This window comes from Rhinopithecus bieti, unplaced genomic scaffold (assembly GCF_001698545.2).
Source record: "Rhinopithecus bieti isolate Rb0 unplaced genomic scaffold, ASM169854v2 scaffold_5216, whole genome shotgun sequence".
Lineage (NCBI taxonomy): Eukaryota > Metazoa > Chordata > Mammalia > Primates > Cercopithecidae > Rhinopithecus > Rhinopithecus bieti.
Genome location: NW_016805021.1, coordinates 1,724,378 through 1,743,093, shown reverse-complemented (window position 1 = coordinate 1,743,093; position 18,716 = coordinate 1,724,378). Strand labels below are relative to the sequence as shown.

General features: G+C 40.9%; 1 protein-coding gene and 1 pseudogene across 2 annotated transcripts in view; both read right to left on the bottom strand.

Moving 5' to 3' along the window:
* Positions 1-9,384, bottom strand: part of SPZ1 (spermatogenic leucine zipper 1) — a 36,833-nt gene extending 27,449 nt beyond the window's left edge. The window contains exons 1-2 of one of the 2 annotated variants that reach the window (XM_017870920.1): positions 8,139-9,384; positions 6,583-6,731 (exon numbers count right to left, since the gene is read on the bottom strand). In XM_017870920.1, coding sequence (XP_017726409.1) covers positions 6,682-6,731; positions 8,139-9,150 — 1,062 coding nt within the window. In that variant the 5' untranslated portion in view covers positions 9,151-9,384 and the 3' untranslated portion in view covers positions 6,583-6,681. Of the gene's footprint in view, positions 1-6,582; positions 6,732-8,138 lie in introns of those variants that run through there. The other variant, XM_017870919.1, reaches the window with a different exon arrangement.
* A 3,855-nt stretch (positions 9,385-13,239) lies between these two features.
* Positions 13,240-13,395, bottom strand: LOC108528896 (60S ribosomal protein L39 pseudogene; annotated as a pseudogene).
* Positions 13,396-18,716: the final 5,321 nt, after the last annotated feature.

Genomic DNA, 18,716 nt, shown 5'->3' with positions numbered 1-18,716 from the left:
TGGAGGAGTCTCCCTTAAAAAAAAAACAAAAAACACCTGACTTTAAAAATATGTTAAGGCAGGCACGGCGGCTCAGGCCTGTAATCCTAGCACTTTGGGAGGCTGAGGTGTGTGGATCACCTGAGGTCAGGAGTTTGAGACCAGCCTAGACAACATGGGGAAAGCCTGTCTCTACTGAAAATACAAAGATTAGTCAGGTGTGGTGGTGGCACCTGTAGTCCCAGCTACTCAGGCGGCTGAGGTGGGAGAATCACTTGAACTTGGGAGGCGGAGGTTGTAGTGAGCTGATATCATGCCACTGCACTCCAGTCTGGGTGACAGAGCAAGACTCCATCTCAGAAAACATAAATAAAATTTTAAAAAATAAAATATGTTAAAATATTGAGTATTTTACTCTTAATGAAAGTATATAATAAGAAAGACAACAAGAAATGCTAAATACTACTGTTGTAAAAATAATTTTGTAACTATAATATTTAAGTTACGTAAAACTTTAGGTGGTTTTATGAAAGTTCATCTGAAGTTTTCAAATTTCTTTTTTTAATTTATTTATTTTTATTATACTTTATGTTCTAGGGTACATGTGCACCACGTGCAGGTTGTTACATATGTATACATGTGCCATGTCGGTGTGCTGCACCCATTAACTCGTCATTTGCATTAGGTATATCTCCTAATGCTATCCCTCCCTCCTCCCAAGTTTTCAAATTTCTAAGAATTTTCCTTTGATTAATTAGGTATCATAATTGACATCAGTCCAAAGTTCTGACAAAAGATGTCAAAACATCTCTCCACGCTGGTACATGTAAATTTGGTTTATTCATTTTATTCATTAAAATTACATTACTTATTTAAATTAGATTACTTTTCATAACTATATCCCCCCCAAAAGATAAACAACTAAATAAAAATCCCAATTTAGCATTCCTCACAAAGGTGCCAGGGCTACACAGTGGGGAAAGTGCATTGTCTTCAATAAATAGTGTTGGGAAAACTGGAGATCTATATGCAAAGGAATGAAGCTGGACTCTTACATTATATACAAAAATTAAGTAAAAATGGATTAGAGATCTAAATGTAAGACCTAAAACACAAAACTCCTAGAAGACAATATAGCAGGAAAGCTTCCAGACATTGGATTTGACAATGATTTCTTGAATGTGACACCAAAGCACAGGGAAGAAAAGTGAACATAGACAAATGGGACTACACCAAACTGAAAAACTTCTGTGTACCAAAAGAAGCAACTAACAGAGTAACAAGGAAACCTATGGAATGAGGAAAAATATTTGCAAGTCATGTATTGGATAAGGGGTTAATACCCAGAGTATATAAGAAAGTCCTATAACTCAATACTACCAACAAGAAATAACCTGATTAAAAATGAGCAAAGGACTTAAATACACAGTTCTACAAAGAAGATGTTTTAAAAATCACCATGGTAAAATGTGCTCAACATCAATAATCGTAAGAGAAATGCAGTTTGCATTTGCAATTTCTCATCTGACACCCATTAGGATGGCTACTATCAAAAGAACGGAAGGCTAGGAACAGTGGCTCATGCCTATAATCCCAGCACTTTGGGAGGCTGAGGGGAGAGGGCTGCTTGAGCCTAGGAGTTCAAGACTACAGTGAACTACAATTGAGCCACTGCACCCTGGGCAACAGTGCAAGACCCTGTCTCTTAAAAAAAAAAACAGAAAATAATAAATGTTGGCAAGAATCTGGAGAAATTGCACTGCTGGTGGGAATATAAAATGGTGCAACCATTATGGAAAACAATATGTAGATTGTTCAAAAAATTAAAAATAGAATTACACAGGATCCAGCAATCTCACTTCTGGGTACGTACCCAGAATAATTCAAAGCTGGACTTTGAAGAGATATTTGCATACCTATGTTCATTATAGTCTTATTCACAATAGCCAAGAGGTAGAAGCAAACCAGGTGTCCATCAGTGTTTGAACGAATAAAGAAAATGTGGTGTGTACATGCAATGGAATATTAAGGAGTCTCCAATAGAAGGAAATCCTGCAATATGCAATAATGTGGATGAACCTGGAGGACATTAGGCTAAGTGAAATAATCTAGTCACAAAAAGACAAATACTGTGTGATTCCATTCATATTAATTATCTAAAATAGTCAAAATTATAGAAACAAAGTAGAAAGGGAAAAGGAAGAATTAGTGTTTAATGGGCATAGAGTGTGAGTTTTACAAGATAAAAAAAGTTATAGAGATCCGTTGCACAATAATGTGAAAATGAATATACTTAACACTACTGAACTGTTTACTTAAAAATGGTTAAGATGAGCTAGGCACAGTGGCACATACCTTTAATCCTAGCTACTTAGGAGGCTGAGGTGGGAGAATACTTTGAATCCAGGAGTTCAAGACCAGCCTGGGCAACATAGCGAGACCTCATCTCAAAATAAAAATAAAACAAATATTTTAAAAATAAAAAACAATTCTTTAAATAGTTAAGATGGTAAATTTAATGTTGTATATTGTTTTACCACAATAAAAGAAGAAGAAATTGAAAAAATGCAATAAAACAACTTTTAAAAGGGAAATCAAGAAGGGGCCAGAAATCATTGAAATGGAATACTAAAAATAATGAAGATTAATGAAGCCAAAATCTGGGTTTTGTTAAAGATTAATAGGATACATCAAGAAAAGGGAGAAGAAACAAACAAAATATGGTCTTTGCCTAGAAAATCTGAGGACCATTGAACAGTACTTTCTCTTAAATTGGAAAAACCATTTAATCTTTAAAATCAAAGCAAAATGCACATATCAGTATCTAATTCCTCATAAACTAAGGCTTCCTAACAGACCAGTACAAACCAAAGCAATATATGCTTCCCTGTGAGAGAAAATTTAATTAAACATGGATTAGTGGTCAGTGGTTTCCGCTGGAAAAGTGATTGTTAGAAAAGAAAAACAGTCAACTGGCTGTGACACTCCAATGATGATCTGCCTGAGGCCTTTCTTTATTAAGGTAAGAAAAATTAAAATGATTTTCTGTATCAATCAGGTTTGTAGAATAACTTTATAAAAATAATAATATTTATGTGATAATGATGATAAATCCACTCCTCTACCTCACATTAATCTAGAATAGCTGTCTTTTTAAGGTAATACTTATCTTTCTTTTCACTTGCAACACACCAATGACCCCAACTTCCGGATATCCTGTGTGCTTGGGTTTTTGGCTGTTGTTCCCTTTCTTTTTAGCCAGGCTTGCTTCTGATTAGTTTCTAATTCTCTCATTTAATCTGTTCCTACTTCCCAGAGAGCAATAAGACCTCAGCTGAGGGAGCCAGAGAATCTTTGAACAATTTGTCCATGGTCCAAAAGAAAGTTATTATCGCCACCTTTTAAATGAAGCAACTCAGACTGAAACAAGTTGAGACTTAGATTACCTCCCTATTTGTGAAATGCTTCTTGCATTATTCCATCCTTACTTTTTATATATATAAAGTGTCTCATACTTTCTTACTGGAAAGGTTAAAAAAGGGCTCAAAGCATCGACAAGCAAAAGGGACTTGAAAACCCCATCTACAGCTTATAGACAATCAGCCTAAATACCATGATGAATCTTTTTCTGGATCAATTCAAGATAAATTAAAGAAATAAATGAGAAAGACAAGAAATTAAAAGGACTTTGGAAGACTTTTACTCATGATATAAGGAAAGATTTCTTTCTTTCTTTTTTTTTTCTTGAAATGGAGTCTCACTCTGTCTTCCAGGCTGGAGTGCAGTGGTGTGATCTTGGCTCACTGCAACCTCTGCCTCCCAGGTTCAAGCGATTCTCCTGCCTCAGCCTCCTGAGTAGCTGGGACTACAGGTGTGCGCCACCACACCCAGCTAATTTTTGTATTTTTAGTAGAGACGGGGTTTTGCCATGTTGGCCAGGCTGGTCTCGAACTCCTGCCCTCAGGTGATCCACCCGCCTCGGCCTCCCAAAGTGCTGAGATTACAGGAGTGAGCCACCGCACCTGGCCAAGCAAACTACACAGTTCTTTATTAATCAAAATGCTTGGAGAATAGTGTGGAGGGTATCTCCATTTGAAAGAAAGACAGATGAAAAGAAGTGTGTAATTTTTTTAAGGACCCCCAATATTATTTAAGTGTGGCAATATCTTTTTATTTCACTAAGGGCTATAACAAGAAAGTGTTGGCTTTTAGCTTTTGAATAAAGTGATACATATTCCAAACACAGAAAGCAATGTTGGTTTAGGAGTAGGGAGCAGCATTCCAGTTGTCATTTTGGTACTTCCAACATATGAAAATCTATTATGCCCCTGCTACAGGTATAAAAGAACCTGTGGTGGAGATTGTGATTGTCTTCACTGGGTTTTTAATACTCATCTTTATGTTGCCCTGAATGCATACATGAATTTTTTGCATCAGAGACAGATTATTATGATAATTGCTGTGCTGGATTCCTTTGTCCTAGTTCTTATCCCTGGGGGCATGTGATGAGAACCAGATGTCATCCTCTATGAGGTCTGTACTGTAAGTGGGAATTCTGAGAAAATGAAACTGAGCATTTATATAGAAGAGAAAGACAGCTGTCCTCCTCCCCTTCTAAAAGAAGAGAGAAAAAAGGCAGGGCACGGTGGCTCACGCCTGTAATCCTAGCACTTTGGGAGGCCAAGGCTGGTGGATCACCTGAGGTCAGGAGCTCAAGACCAGCCTGACCAACATTGAGAAACCCCATCTCTACTAAAAATACAAAGGTAGTCGGGCATGATGGCGGGCACCTGTAATCCCAGCTACTTGGGAGGGTGAGGCAGGAGAATCACTTGAACCTGGGAGGCAGAGGTTGCGGTGAGCCAAGATTACACCACTGCACTCTGGCCTGGGCAACAAGAGCGAAACTCGGTCTCAAAAAAAAAAACAAAAGAGAGAGGGGAAAAAAAAAACCTTTACCCCTGGAAGGCAAGATGGAGAGGATCCTGGGTTCTCACTCCAACTTTTTGATTGATTGATTGATTGATTGATTGAGACAGGGCTCACTCTGTCCCCTAGGCTGGAGTGCAGTGGCATGATCATGGCTCATTGCAGCCTCAACCTCCCAGGCTCAAGCAATCTATCTCAGCCTCCCAAGTAGCTGACACTACAAGCGTGTGCTGTCATGCCTGGCTAATTTTTGTAGAGATGGGGTCTCCCTATGTTGCCCAGGCTGGTCTCAAACTCCTGGGTTCAAGCAATCCTCCCACCTTAGCCTCCTGAGTAGCTGAGACTACAGGTGTGCCCCACTACGCCTGACTAATTTTTGTATTTTTTGTAGAGATAGGGGTCTCACTACATTGCCCAGACTGGTCTCAAACTCCTGACCTCAAGTGATCCACCTTCCTCAGCCTCTCAAAGTGCTGGGATTACAGGCATGAGCCACTGTGCCCAGCCTCTCTGTCAATTTTCTCTGGGTCATCTATATGGTTCTGTCTTCAAGTTCATAGAATCTTTTCTCTGACATCTATATTTTGCTATTGAGTACATTCAGTGAGGCTATATTACTTATATTTTTCAGTTCCATAATTTCCACTTATGTCTCTTTTATATTTATTTGCTGATACTTTCTACTTTTTCATTTGTTTCATGTTTGTAACTGTTCATAGAAGCCTTTTTTTTTTTTTTTTTTTTTTAGATGGAGTTTCACTCTTGTTGCCCAGGCTGGAGTGAAATGGTGCGATCTTGGCTCACTGCAACCTCTGCCTCCTGGTTTCAAGCGATTCTCCTGCCTCAGCCTCCTGAGTAACTGGGATTACAGGCATATGCCATGATGCCCAGCTAATTTTGTATTTTTAGTAGAGACGGGGTTTCTCCATGTTGGTCAGGCTAGTCTCAAACTCCCAACCTCAGGTGATCTGCCCGCCTTGGCTTCCCAAAGTGCTGGGATTGCAGACATGCGCCACCGTGCCCAGCCTGAAGCATTTTTATAATGACTGCTTTAATTTCCTTGTCAGATATCTCTAGTGTCTCTGTTGTCCCATTGTTGGTATCTGTTAATTGTCTTTTCTCATTCAAGTTGAGATTTTTCTGGCTCTCAGTATAATGAGTGATTTTTCTATTGTGTCCTGGACATTTTGGGGATTGTTAGGGGATCCTGGATCTTATTAAGTCTTCTTTTTTTAGTAGGGCCCTGCTGATGCTGCCAGCAGGGAAGAGGGGTAGAAATCTAGGCTACTCGTGTGGCCTCCACTGACATTCCACTCTACTGGAGGGGTTGGGGGAGGCCAGGGAAGAGCACTGTTACCATCAGGTGGAGGGCAGAACTTTAGAATCCCTACTGTTACCTCCTCTGCACCATCCCAGAAGAGCAGGGTGCCTCACGACTGCCAGGCAAGGATGAATGTCTAGGCTCTCTGCTCAGTATTTGCTGAGGGGGATGGGGGTAGAAATATATTTCTATACAATTTGACTGGATTAGGGCAGTTTTGTCAAAAGGTTTCTGTCTTGCCAGACTGTTCCTTTTCTCATCTGTTGGCAAAAGAAAGCAGGCTTTATGGGGGAATTTTTTTGTCTACGTGCATTGACATTTTTGGGTTGTGGACTTCTCCAGCACCTAGCTCAGAATATATAAGAGGCAAAAAGAAAACCCAGAGAACTAAGCACCATGTTATTCCTTAAGTTTCAGGGTCCCTGGCCATTCCACTTCCTTTTCTCCACCTTTCAGAATCTTATGTTTGCTTTACGTATAATGTCCAGGGGTTTTAGCTTACCTAAAGGGAAGAATAAGGGAAAATTCATCTGCTCCATCTTTTCTGGAACCAGAAGTCCAGCTCCCTTAACAGAAGATACTGCTTTTTTCCCCCTGGGTAACACTACTGTCTATACCTGGAGGAATGGGAGAAACTTTTCCAGCAAAAATAAAATCTAAATTGGGCATGGTGGTTCATGCCTATAATCCCAGCACTTTGGGAGACCGAGGCAGGTGGATCACCTGAGGTCAGAAGTTTGAGATCAGCCTGGCCAACATGATGAAACCCCATCTCTACTAAAAAATAAGAAAAATTAGCTGGGTGTGGTGGTACATGCCTGTAATTCTGCAACTCAGGAGGCTGAGGCAAGAGAATCGCCTGAACCTGGGAGGTGAAGGTTGCAGTGAGCTGAGATCATGCCATTGCACTCCAGCCTGGGCAACAAGAGCAAAACTCCATCTCAAAAATAAAATAAAATAAAAAATGAAATTTAGAAATGTCTCTATTCTTCCAAACAAGTTGAAGGGGTCCTTCCCAAGGGCCTCTGCTGCCCAGTATGCCCACAGTTCACTAGTGGAGGAGCAAGGGAGGCACCTTAGAAAAAGTAGAGCCAGTGCAGATTTATAAGAGAAAAAAGATTTGTTAGGGTTGGATTATCAGCATTTTTTAAATTCCACATCCCACATTTCAGTGTTAATAGAGAAAAGGAAGACATCAGTTTAGAAGGGGGCTTTAAAAGGTCACAGCTAAGAGCATTATGTACTTTTTTTCACTTAATTTTTTTTTTTAGAGATGGGATCTTGCTGTGTTGCTCAGGTTTGTCTCAAACTCCTGGCCTCAAGCGATCCTCCCACCTTGGCCTCCCAAAATGCCACTGCACCTGGCCAAAACACTATACACTTTTTTTCCTCAGAACTCCCCTGCCCCAGGCAATGATTAAATAAAGAAAAAAAATTTTCCCTTGTATTCTAGTTTTTATTTAGATCTTTACTTAATTGGACCTGTAACTTCTCACTCTAGGTGTCTATCTAATAATTACAAAAAAACCAAGCAGATTGTAAAGGTGAAAAGTTATGAACCTGATGTAGACACAATGGTCATTAAGGACCAGACTTACATAACTGCTGAGGTAATGAGTAATGTAAGTGTTAATCTTCTTATTGTATAACTTTTTCTTGGTTGAACCAGCAGATCTGCCCAAGGTTTGATGATTGATCATGCCTGACAAGCTGGATGTATCAGATGTAGTTTTTTAAGGATTCACCTTTTTGCCTGCTTTTGGTATTTTCTATCTTAGGCTGCTAGTTGACCTCATTTTTCCCCTAAGAGCTTTTCTTGCAACATGAATATTGAACTGGTTATTGCAAGCTTTCTTATTAAGACAAACATCCAGGCTTCTACAGGATCTGTCTTTTTTACGAAACGTACCCTTCATTTCTTGCTTGTTCTGCTTATACATTTCTACTTTCTTTGCTTCTGATGGCTTCTGATTTTTCTTGTCCTGTTTACAGTTTATTTGAATTGGCTTCTCTTGCAGAGTTCCCTGTTTCTGATGATGGAGTTCCTTGAGAATTTCTACTCTCTGCTGTAAGATTTGGCATTCATTCTCTAGCAAAGCTGCCATCAACTGCAATGAATAGGTGTCATGGCTCAGTTTCTTCACCTGTTCCTCCAGCTCATGCTTAGCTGACACTTCATTATTTGGCTGGGTATGGAAATCGACTCCATTATTTCTGAGAGTTTCACTTACGTCTTTCTGAGATTTCTGATAGGATTTTATCAGTTCACTGAGCTCAGTATGTTGTTTACTCCAGTGTTCTGCTTCCTGTAGTAATTGCTCCATGTTGTTCCTAATTTTCATAGTTTCTTCTTGAACATTAAGGAGTCTGTTTTTTGCTTTTTCCTGACTTTGTTGAGTTTTGTTAAGGACTTTTTTTTCTTCTAAACGATTTACCAAATCTCTTGCAAAAACTTGTACTATGTTCTCAGAGTTCTGGTTTTCCAATATCATCTCCTGTTTATGTTCATTCTCTTCTTTTTCTGGGGCTAAATTAACAGGCAGGTTTGTTGATAACATTTCATTGATTTTGTCAAGTCCTCTGATATTTTCTTTGTGGGCTGACACATCCTCAGAAATATTGGTTTCCTCAAAAAGGTCTTTTGCTTCTGTGAACTTCTCTTCAAAACCTGCCATATTTTTAAGAATATCTTTAATTTCTTTTAAGAGACTGTTAAACTTCTCTGCAGTCTGTTGTTCTGTAACTTGATGGCTGCTATTCTTTAGAGAAGGGAGAGAGCCCCAGGAGGAAGGGGAAAGTGATCCAATTTCGAATAAGGCAATGGTAATCCTAGGGTCCAGAGATTCTTGATGAGGATCAGGAGTAGGGTTAAGGGTTTTGGAGATGGTGGGCATCTCAGCTGACTTCGCAGAGTTGGCCATTGGGACAGAAGGAAAGCAGAAAACCTTAGAGATTCCAGGATGGACAGGTGATGTTCCTTTGTGCAAATGTGGCTGGAGATGAAGCAGAAGTCAGGGACCGAAGTTAAGGATTAAAATTGGGGAGATGATGTTTAGGTGGAAGGTGGCATCTCAGACAGCCTTGCGGGGAGGAAGGGTGGGAAAGGGGACCAGGGCTGGGGCTCCATCTCTTCTCCTCTAGGCACCCGGTGTTTATTCTCTGGCCCTAGCAACCAGGTCTTTATTTTGTCACTGCACCATTGTGGCCTATTCCTAGTGTCACAATGGAAGTTTCTTAAATTCCTGCCCAGTGACTCCTGCATCAAAATCCACCTTGAGCTACCCTTACTCCTCATGCCAGAAAGAGCTCTTCAACAGCTCTTCCCCTCAATTTCTAGGTTGCTATTCATCTCAGTCTAAATGCAATCAGTTACTTCCCTACCTCACCTCTATCCCCTCACAATCCTGTCCTCAACCGCAGCATGTTTTGACCACTTAAGGGCATTGCTGAGACCAGTCCTCTCTGGTGAGGTCCCCATCCTTTCATGGCACCTACAGGCTTTATTGCTCCCATTCTAGGAGAGATGTGACTATAAGAGAAAGTTATCCACACAAACCTGAGAGTGAGAGCCTTTTGTGATTTTAGGAAAGTAATGTCAGGAGTCCCTCCATTCAAAAATATTCTACTGCTGCAAGAAGGGACTATCTGCATGGTTATTTATAATAGCAACACAATTACAAACTGGGACTTTTCTTGGCTTTGAATATAGGCATCCTTTAAGACAGGCTTGGCAAGCTTACTCGCAAATCATTTACATCAGGTGATAGAAAACTCTGACCATTACTTTTCACAGTAACTTATTTGGGGACTTTTTTTTTTTTTGGCTCTTTTATTGATCCTCTAAGATTTTCACACTCTACACAGTAACTTGTTAAAATGACACAGTTATATTTCTAAAGTGTTTGATTAGCAGGGCATGGTAGTGTCTACCTGTGGTCCCAGCTACTTGAGAGGCTGAGGCGAGAGGATCACTTGAGCCTGGGAGGCTGAGGCTGCAGTGAGCCATGACTATGCTACTTATTGCACTCCAGCTTGGGCAACACAAGCAAGATCCTACCTCAAAAAATTAAAAAATTGGCCAGGTGCAGTTGACTCATGCCTGTGATCCCAGCACTTTGGGAGGCTAAGGCAGGCAGATCACTTGAGGCTGCGAGTTCAGATCAGCCTGGGCAACATGACGAAACCCCATGTCTACTAAAAATGAAAAAATTAGCTGGGCATGGCAGCACACACCTGTAATCCCAGCTGCTTGGAAGGCTGAGGCACGAGGCTTGCTTGAACCTGGAAGGAGGAGTTTGCAGTGAGCTGAGATCATGCCATTGCACTCCAGCCTGGGTGACAGAACAAGACACTGCCTCAAAAAAAAATTAAAAATTAAAAAAAAGCATTTGAAACAGGTAAATCTATAGTAGGTTACAGGAAAGTAACAAGTTTATTAAAATTCTTGTATTTTAATAAACTGCTTTCTTGTCTTTTGTTCTTAGGAGTCAGGTTGTACTCAGGTTTTTTTCCCCTAGAGAAGAGAAATTTATGTTTTCTTTCTTCTCCAGTTACCAACTCACTTTGGCTCTAATTCCCCAGAGTCTCATGCTCATCTTTCAGCCAGCTGGGCTCCAGGCCATCGTCACTCACAGATACAGCAGGGTTGGTCTCTGTTTTACTTGAAAAGGAACACCTTTTCTAATTCACACAATGACAGCACAGATGCTAGCAACTGTCCTTATGTTTTAATTCCATCTTAGAAGTTCAGCATTGGTTCTTATTTCCCCCTTTGACTCAAGCATCATTTAAGACAATTTCTTAATCTCCAGGACAAGGGGAATTTTTTCTGATTCGATAATTTCTAGGTTTATCATACTGTATTCAGAAAATGTCTGTAATATTTCTGCCTTTTGAAATTGATATTTTATTTCTGGCCTAATAGATGATCAGTGTTCATGTGTGTTCCCTAGATACTTAAAAAGAAAATGTATTTTCTATCCTCTTGTGCTTGCAGCTTTTTAATGCCGTCAGACATAAATCTAATATTGCTCTTGTCTTGATTTTTTTTTAATGAAAACTGGTTTGAAGGTAGCATGGTCAAGATACGAAGATAATTTTTTTCTTTAATCTGAAAAAGAGCCAGCCACAGTGGCTCACATCTGTAATCCTAATACTTTGGGAGGCTGAAGTGGGCGGATCACCTGAGATCAAGAGTTCGAGACCAGCCTGGCCAACAGGGGGAAACCCCATCTCTACTTAAAAAAAAAAAAATTAGCTAGGCATGGTGGCGTGCACCTGTAATCCCAGCTACTTGGGAGGCTGAAGCAGGAGATTCGCTTGAACCCAGGAGGTGGAGGTTGCAGTGAGCCAAGATTGTGCCACTGCACTCCAATCTGGGCAACTAGACTGAAATTCCATCTCAAAAAAAAAAAAGAAAAGAAAAGAAAAAATCTGAAAAGGATTTAAATATTTCCTTTCCCCTACAACTAGAGTGAATTCCAATTAACAGTTGTTAATTGTATTGGAAATGTGTTTATGTTAGACACTGAAAGGTATATAGATGTTGAGAAACAAGAGCAGTCCTCTTGTCTCTATTGACCCATATTCCCCAGTGGATAACCATGGAAATTAAACACATTTGGACTGTTTTATAATTTCTATCCACTAAGTTTCACATAGCTTAATGACTCATGAAAGAAAAAATTGGCTGGGCATGGTGGCTTATGTCTATAATCTGAGCACTTTGGGAGGCTGAAGTGGGAGGATTACTTGAGTCCAGGAGTTCAAGACCAGCCTGGGAAACATGGTGAAACCCCCATCTCTATTAAAAATACAAAAATTAGCCAGGTATGGTGGCGCAAGTTTATAGTGCCAGCTACCTGGGAGGCTGAGGTGGGAGGATGGTGTGAGCCTGGGAGGTTCAGGCTGCAGTAAGCCGTAAGGATGCCACTGCACTCCAGCTTGGGCGACAGAATGCGACATTGTCTAAAAAAGAAGAAAAGAAAAACAAAAAAGAAGAAAGAAAAGAAAAAGAACTGTTTCTAAAATTGTTAAGGTGACAACTTGTGTCAAATTTTTCTTTCATTTTCTGTTTCTGGGTTGAGGGACAGTGTCTTGCTCTGTAGCCCAGGTTGGAGTACAGTGGGGCAATCATGGCTCACCTACAGCCTCAAACTCCAAGGCTCAAGCAATCTTCCTGCCTCAGCTTCCTGAGTACCTAGGACTACAGGCACGCACCACCACACCTAGCTAGTTTTGGTTTGTTTTGTAGAGACAGGGATCTCACTATGTTGCCCTGGCTGGTCTCAAACTCCTGGGCTCAACTAATCCTCCTGCTTCAGCCTCTCAAAGTGTTGGGATTACAGGCATGAGCCACTGTGCCCAAATTTTTCTCTCTTTAAAACAAGACTGCCTTTATAAAAATATAAAATCAATGTTCTCCTTTAATACATTTGAATTTCAAAGTGAGTACCAAAATATAGAATGTAGGCTGAGCACAGTGGCTCACGATTGTAATCCCAGCACTTTGGGAGGCCAAGGCAGGCTCATCACTTGAGCTCAGAAGTTCGAGACCAGGCTACATAGCTTGGTGAAACTCCTTCTCTACTAAAAATACAACATTAGCTGGGTGTGGTGGTGTCTGCTTGTAGTCCCAGCTACTCGGGAGGCTGATGTGGGAGGGTCACTTGAACCCAGGAAGTAGAGACTGCAGTGAGCCAAGCTCGCATCATTACACTGCAGCCTCAGCCACAGGAGTGAGACCCTGTCTCAAAAATAAACTAATTTAAAAAAATAAAATATAGAATGTTTCATTCATTATTCTTTTTTAAAAAAAATGAAAGATCTCACATATTTATTACTCAACCCAACCAACCAACACGCTCATAACAGATTCAGAGAAAAAAATATATATATTCCCAATAAAACATCCAACTCTCCAGATAGTGGTGATATTTTCAGCTTCATATGGTAACGTGATCATGACCTTCAGACAGCATAAATATGTGTGCCATCTCATGTGCAATTCCTTACAGACCTAGCTTGGTTCTTCTCCAATGTCTCCTTTTGGAGTTGTACCTGATTTTATTACCAGTTTTCATATGAATCCACTGGGGAATGGGACGATTTTGCTTTTGATTTTTGGCCAGGAATCACTTAATCCTGAAAGTCTTGTGAGAAGACATGGTGAGAAGCGGAGTCAAGCACACACCATGATGACGGAGAAAGGAAGAGCTCATTCATGACTCTTTTGGTATCAAGTGACAGAGACTAAACTCAAACCGGCTTAAGCCAAATAAACTGAGACAGAAAGGGTGGAAGGTTGAGAGTATCAGTGACTCATGCTTAACAGGGTTAAGTTAACCAAGAAACCTATGATTTCTGACATACCTAGGTTCAGGGGCTGAAGTTATATAATTAGGGCTGGACCTCACCATCTCTGAGTTGTCGCTCTCTATGCTTTCACTCTTAGGATTCTTTCTCTACATGGTGGTATCAGGTAGCTCCAGGTTTATATCCTACAAATTGAACAATCCCAGAGGAAAACAAATTTATCTTTCCTTATAGTTCTAGCAAAAGTGCCAAGGAAGGCACTGATTGGCCCAGGTGGGTCATGTGTTCATGGAGTTTTGGGGTGGGGCAGCTCATGAACTGGACCAGGGAGGGATTAAGNGAGGGGAATGTGGTCGGGCACGTTGGTTCACACCTGTAATCCCAGCACTTGGGGAGGCTGAGGCCACAGATCCACTGAAGTCAGGAGTTCTGGACCAGCCTGGCCAACATGGGGAAATGCTGTGTCTATTAAAAATACAAAAATTAGCCGAGCATGATGGTGGGCACCTGTAATGCCAACTACTCAGGAGGCTGAGGACAGGAGCAATCGCTTGAACCGGAGAGGTGGAGGTTGCAGTGAGCCAAGATCACGCTGTTGCACTCCAGCCTGGGCAACAGAACAAGACTCCATCTCACAAGGAAAATAGCGGAATGAGTGTCTGTCTGGCAAAACCAACAGATGCCGACCACATTGTGCCTACAACAGAATAACAGCACAAACCTCTGCTTTCTATTCAAATTAAAGATACGTTGTACCCCTTGGAGATTCTGGTATCTCCTATAAGACTTGTGCAACCAGGCCAGGCACAGTGGCTCACACCTATAATCCCAGCACTTTGGGAGGCCAAGGCAGGTAGATCACCTCAGGTCAGGAGTTTGAGACCAGCCTGACCAAGATGGAGAAACCCCGTCACTACTAAAAATACAAAAATTAGCCAGGCATGGTGGTGTATGCCTGTACTCCCAGCTACTTGGGAGACTGAGGCAGGAGAATTGCTTGAATCCAGGAGGCAGAGGTTGCAGTGAGCCGAGATCATCCCATTGCACTCCAGCCTGGGCAACAAAAGCAAAACTCTGTCTCAAAATAAATAAATAAAATAAAATAAAAAGACTTGTGCAACTGATAATTACCCTTGATAATAAACACTTATATTATTAACTCAGAGATGATCCTTTTTTATATGGGAATCATTTTTTAACCTTTTATTTTGAAAAATTTTAGATTTAGAGAAAAGCTGCAAAAATAGTACAGAGAGTTCCCACGTATCCTTCACCCAATATCCCCTAAGTTTAACTTCTTATGTAATTATAGTGCAATTATCAAAACTAACTTCAGCACGATGCTACTAAATAAACTACAGATTTTACTGGGGTTTCACCAGTTTCCTCTCTAATGTTCTTTTTCTGTTCTAGGATCCCACACTGCATTTTGTCATGTCTAATTTCCTCAGTGACAGGTCTCAATCTTTTCCTATTTTTCATGACACTTCTGAAGAGTACTCCTCAGTTATTTTGTAGAACTTCAATTTTCAGACAATTTTCCCTTTAGAATGGCTACCTACAAACGCACTACTACTTCTAAAAGTATCATACAAATATGATTAAAATCACACCTTGCATTGAATCCTTGTAAACATCAAGACTAACCCCTGAATGGTCACCACCAATCAGTTATTATTCTTTGGCTTTTTAAAAAAAACCTATTAAACAGGCCAGGAGCAGTGGCTCAGGCCTGTAATCCCAGGACTTTGGGAGGCTGAGATGGGCAGATCACGAGGTCAGGAGATCGAGACCATCCTGGCCAACATGGTGAAACCCCGTCTCTACTAAAATACAAAAAACTAGCCGGGCGAGGTGGCGGACGCCTGTAGTCCCAGCTACTCGGGAGGCTGAGGCAGGAGAATGGCGTGAACCCAGGAGGTGGAGCTTGCAGTGAGCCACTCCAGCCTGGGTGACAGAGTGAGACTCTGTCTCTTAAAAAAAAAAAAAAAAAAAAAAAAAACCTATTAAACAATTACATAAAATTTATATATATGTATATTTTGGAGTCAGGATCTGGAGTGCAGTGGTGTGATCATAGCTCACTGCAGACTCAAACTCAGCCTTAAGCCATCCTTCTGCCTCAGCCTCCTGAGTCACTGGGATTACAAGCATACACCACCATGCCCAGCTCAAATATTTTCATTATACCAAAACTTTTCATCATATTAAATTATTCAAACATATTTGAGCAATCAAATAAATGACTGTATTGGATTATAACCTAAATAATAAAATAAATATCTAGCCAGGCGTGGTGACTCATGCCTGTAATCCCAGCATTTTGGGAGGCCGAGGCGGCAGATCACTTGAGGTCGGGAGGTGAAGACCAGCCTGACCAACATGGAGAAACCCCATCTCTACTAAAAATACAAAATTAGCCAGGCATGGTGGCGCCTGCCCGTAATCCCAGCTACACGGGAGGCTGAGGCAGGAGAATCGCTGGAACCCAGGAGGCGGAGGTTGCGGTGGGTGCAGGAAGCCGATATCGCGCCTTTGCACTCCAGCCTGGGCAACAAGAGTGAAACTCTGTCTCAAAAAAAAAAAAAAAAATTCTATGAAACCATAGGTTGTTGAATGAATAAATAAGTAAATACAGGAAAAGAGACACTTCTTCACCAAATAATTCCAATTAATATATAGGAAAGGAATGAGGGAAACAGAAACCATCCTTAGAACACCACTGTAATAACTGTTGCAGACAAGATCCTCCTATGGGTACTAAAATTAGGAGAAAAAGGATATTTGCATAGTCTCAAAGTAATTAACAAGATGTTTGTTAAATACAAACGAAAAGATAGTAACTTCATAGTCGATAAACCCAGTAGATAGCTGTCTTAATGAAGTGATCAAAGCTAACATAACCAGAAATTAGACATATTCACATCATGTACCCTTTTGTATTGATATAGGAGTTAAAAAGAAATTACTTAGGCAGATAGGATACAGAAATCCTGGGTAAGGTTTCCCTCTTAATGAAAAGCAGCCCCAGGGCCAGGCACGGTAGATCACGCCTGTAATCCCAGCACTTTGGGAAGCCAAGGTGGGTGGATCAACTGAGATCAGGAGTTCGAGACCAGGCTGACCAACATGGTAAAACCCCGTCTCTACTAAAAATACAAACAATTAGCTGAGCGTGATGGCAGGCACCTGTAATCCCAGCTACTCGGGAGGCTGAGGCAGGAGAATCGCTTGAAGCCAGAAGGCAGAGGTTGCAGTGAGCTGAGATCATGCCACTGCACTCCAGCCTGGGTGTGACAGAGCAAGACTCCGTCTCAAAAAAAAAAAAAAAAAAAAGAGAAAGAAAAGCAGCCCACAAATCATTTCCTTTTCTAACAAAGAGCAGCCTGTAAAATCGAGCTGCAGACGTAAACAAGCAAGCTGGAAGCTTGCACCAGTGAATGCCAGCAGTTGTGCAAATAGGAATATACCACCTAGGACTAGGCATGTTCAAAACGGCGGCTCCATCGTCTGTTTTTGCAGCCACGTGTACCATAAGGAACAGACAAGATGGTGCCAGCCCAGTGGAAAGCTCATTTGCATAATAAGATTAGGGTAGGGCGACCAGCTTTCCCTGGCCTCTATGTAAGTGTCACACTTGGTCAAACCAATATGTGAGCCCAGGTAAATCAGACACTGCCTTCTTCTCAAGCCTGCCTATAAAATCTGCGGCAGTCGGCTGCTATTCTGTGTTTTCGAGCCTCTGTCTCCCAAGTAGCTGCTCTCCTCTCTCCTTTCTGCTGCATATTGAACTTTCTGCTCCTTAACCCAACCGCATGTTCCTGTCCTTAATTTTCTTGGCGCAAGATGACCAACCCCAGGTATTTACCCCAGACAATGATGCTGCTTCAAAATGATACACTAAGAACTTACCACTTCTGTGACATTTTTACCAAAATTGCATCACCTCAATCTAATAATGATTAGAAATTAGACAAACACAAATGGAGACAAACTGCTATTATTGTGTTTTATGCGTAATGTGGTAGGCATTTGTTGGTGCCTCTGACAGTCATTTCTCATATGAAAAACTTTAATATGGAAATGTTTTGGTATAATAAAAAAATTTATTTTATATAATTTTTTAACATTTTTTTTTTTTTTTTTTTTTTTTTTTTCCTGAGACATAGTCTTGCTCTGCCACCCAGGCTGGAGTGCAGTGGCCGGTTCTCAGCTCACTGNGATTACAGGCTTGAGCCACCGCGCCCGGCCAACAGATTTCTTTAAAACCAAAGAATAATAGCTGGCCATGCATAGTGGCTCACACCTGTAATCCTATCACTTTGGGAGGCCGAAGTGGGAGGATCTCTTGGGTACAGGAGTTCGAGACGAGCCTGGACAACATAGTGAGACGTTATCTCTCCAAAAAAAGAAAATAAAAGTAAGAATAATACCTGCTTATTGGTTATAACTATTCAAGGGGTAAAGTCTTTACATTCACAAGCAATTCTATGCAGGGTGTGATTGTAAGCATAATTTTATGATGCTTTTAGATGTAGTAGTGCACCTATAGGTAGCCAGTTTAGAGGGGAAATTGTCTGAAAATTGAAATTTTTATTCAAAAATCAAAAATTACAGAATCTCCTTTCTTCAGCATGTCCTTTTCTATAACCACCAGGTGGTGCCATGAGCTTTAAAAATTACTATACAAATGTTACTTTTTTTGGTGGCGTAATACCTGAACTCTAGAATAAGTAGAACCTTAGAGATATTCTCATCAAAAGTCTTTTTGTTTTTTTTTCTTCCTAAGAGGCTTGCCCAATGTTACAGCTAGTTGTGATGAGAGCTAGGATCAGAGTCCAAGTCTCCTGCCTTATTAAGGTTGCTGGAGAGGCAGGTTCTGCACACAAGAGGCTACAGAAGAATTTTTAAAAATACCTAAGTGTTATACATAAAAAGGATTATGAGGCCAGGTGCAGTGGCTCATGCCTGTAATCCCAGCACTTTGGGAGGTTGAGGCAGGTGGATCACCTGAGGTCAGGAGTTCGAGACTAGCCTGGCCAATATGGTGAAACCCCGTCTCTACTAAAAATACAAAAATTAGCTGGGTGTGGTGGCATGCACTTGTAATCCCAGCTACTTGGGAGGCTGAGGCACGAGAATCACTTGAACCTGGGAGGCAGAGGTTGCAGTG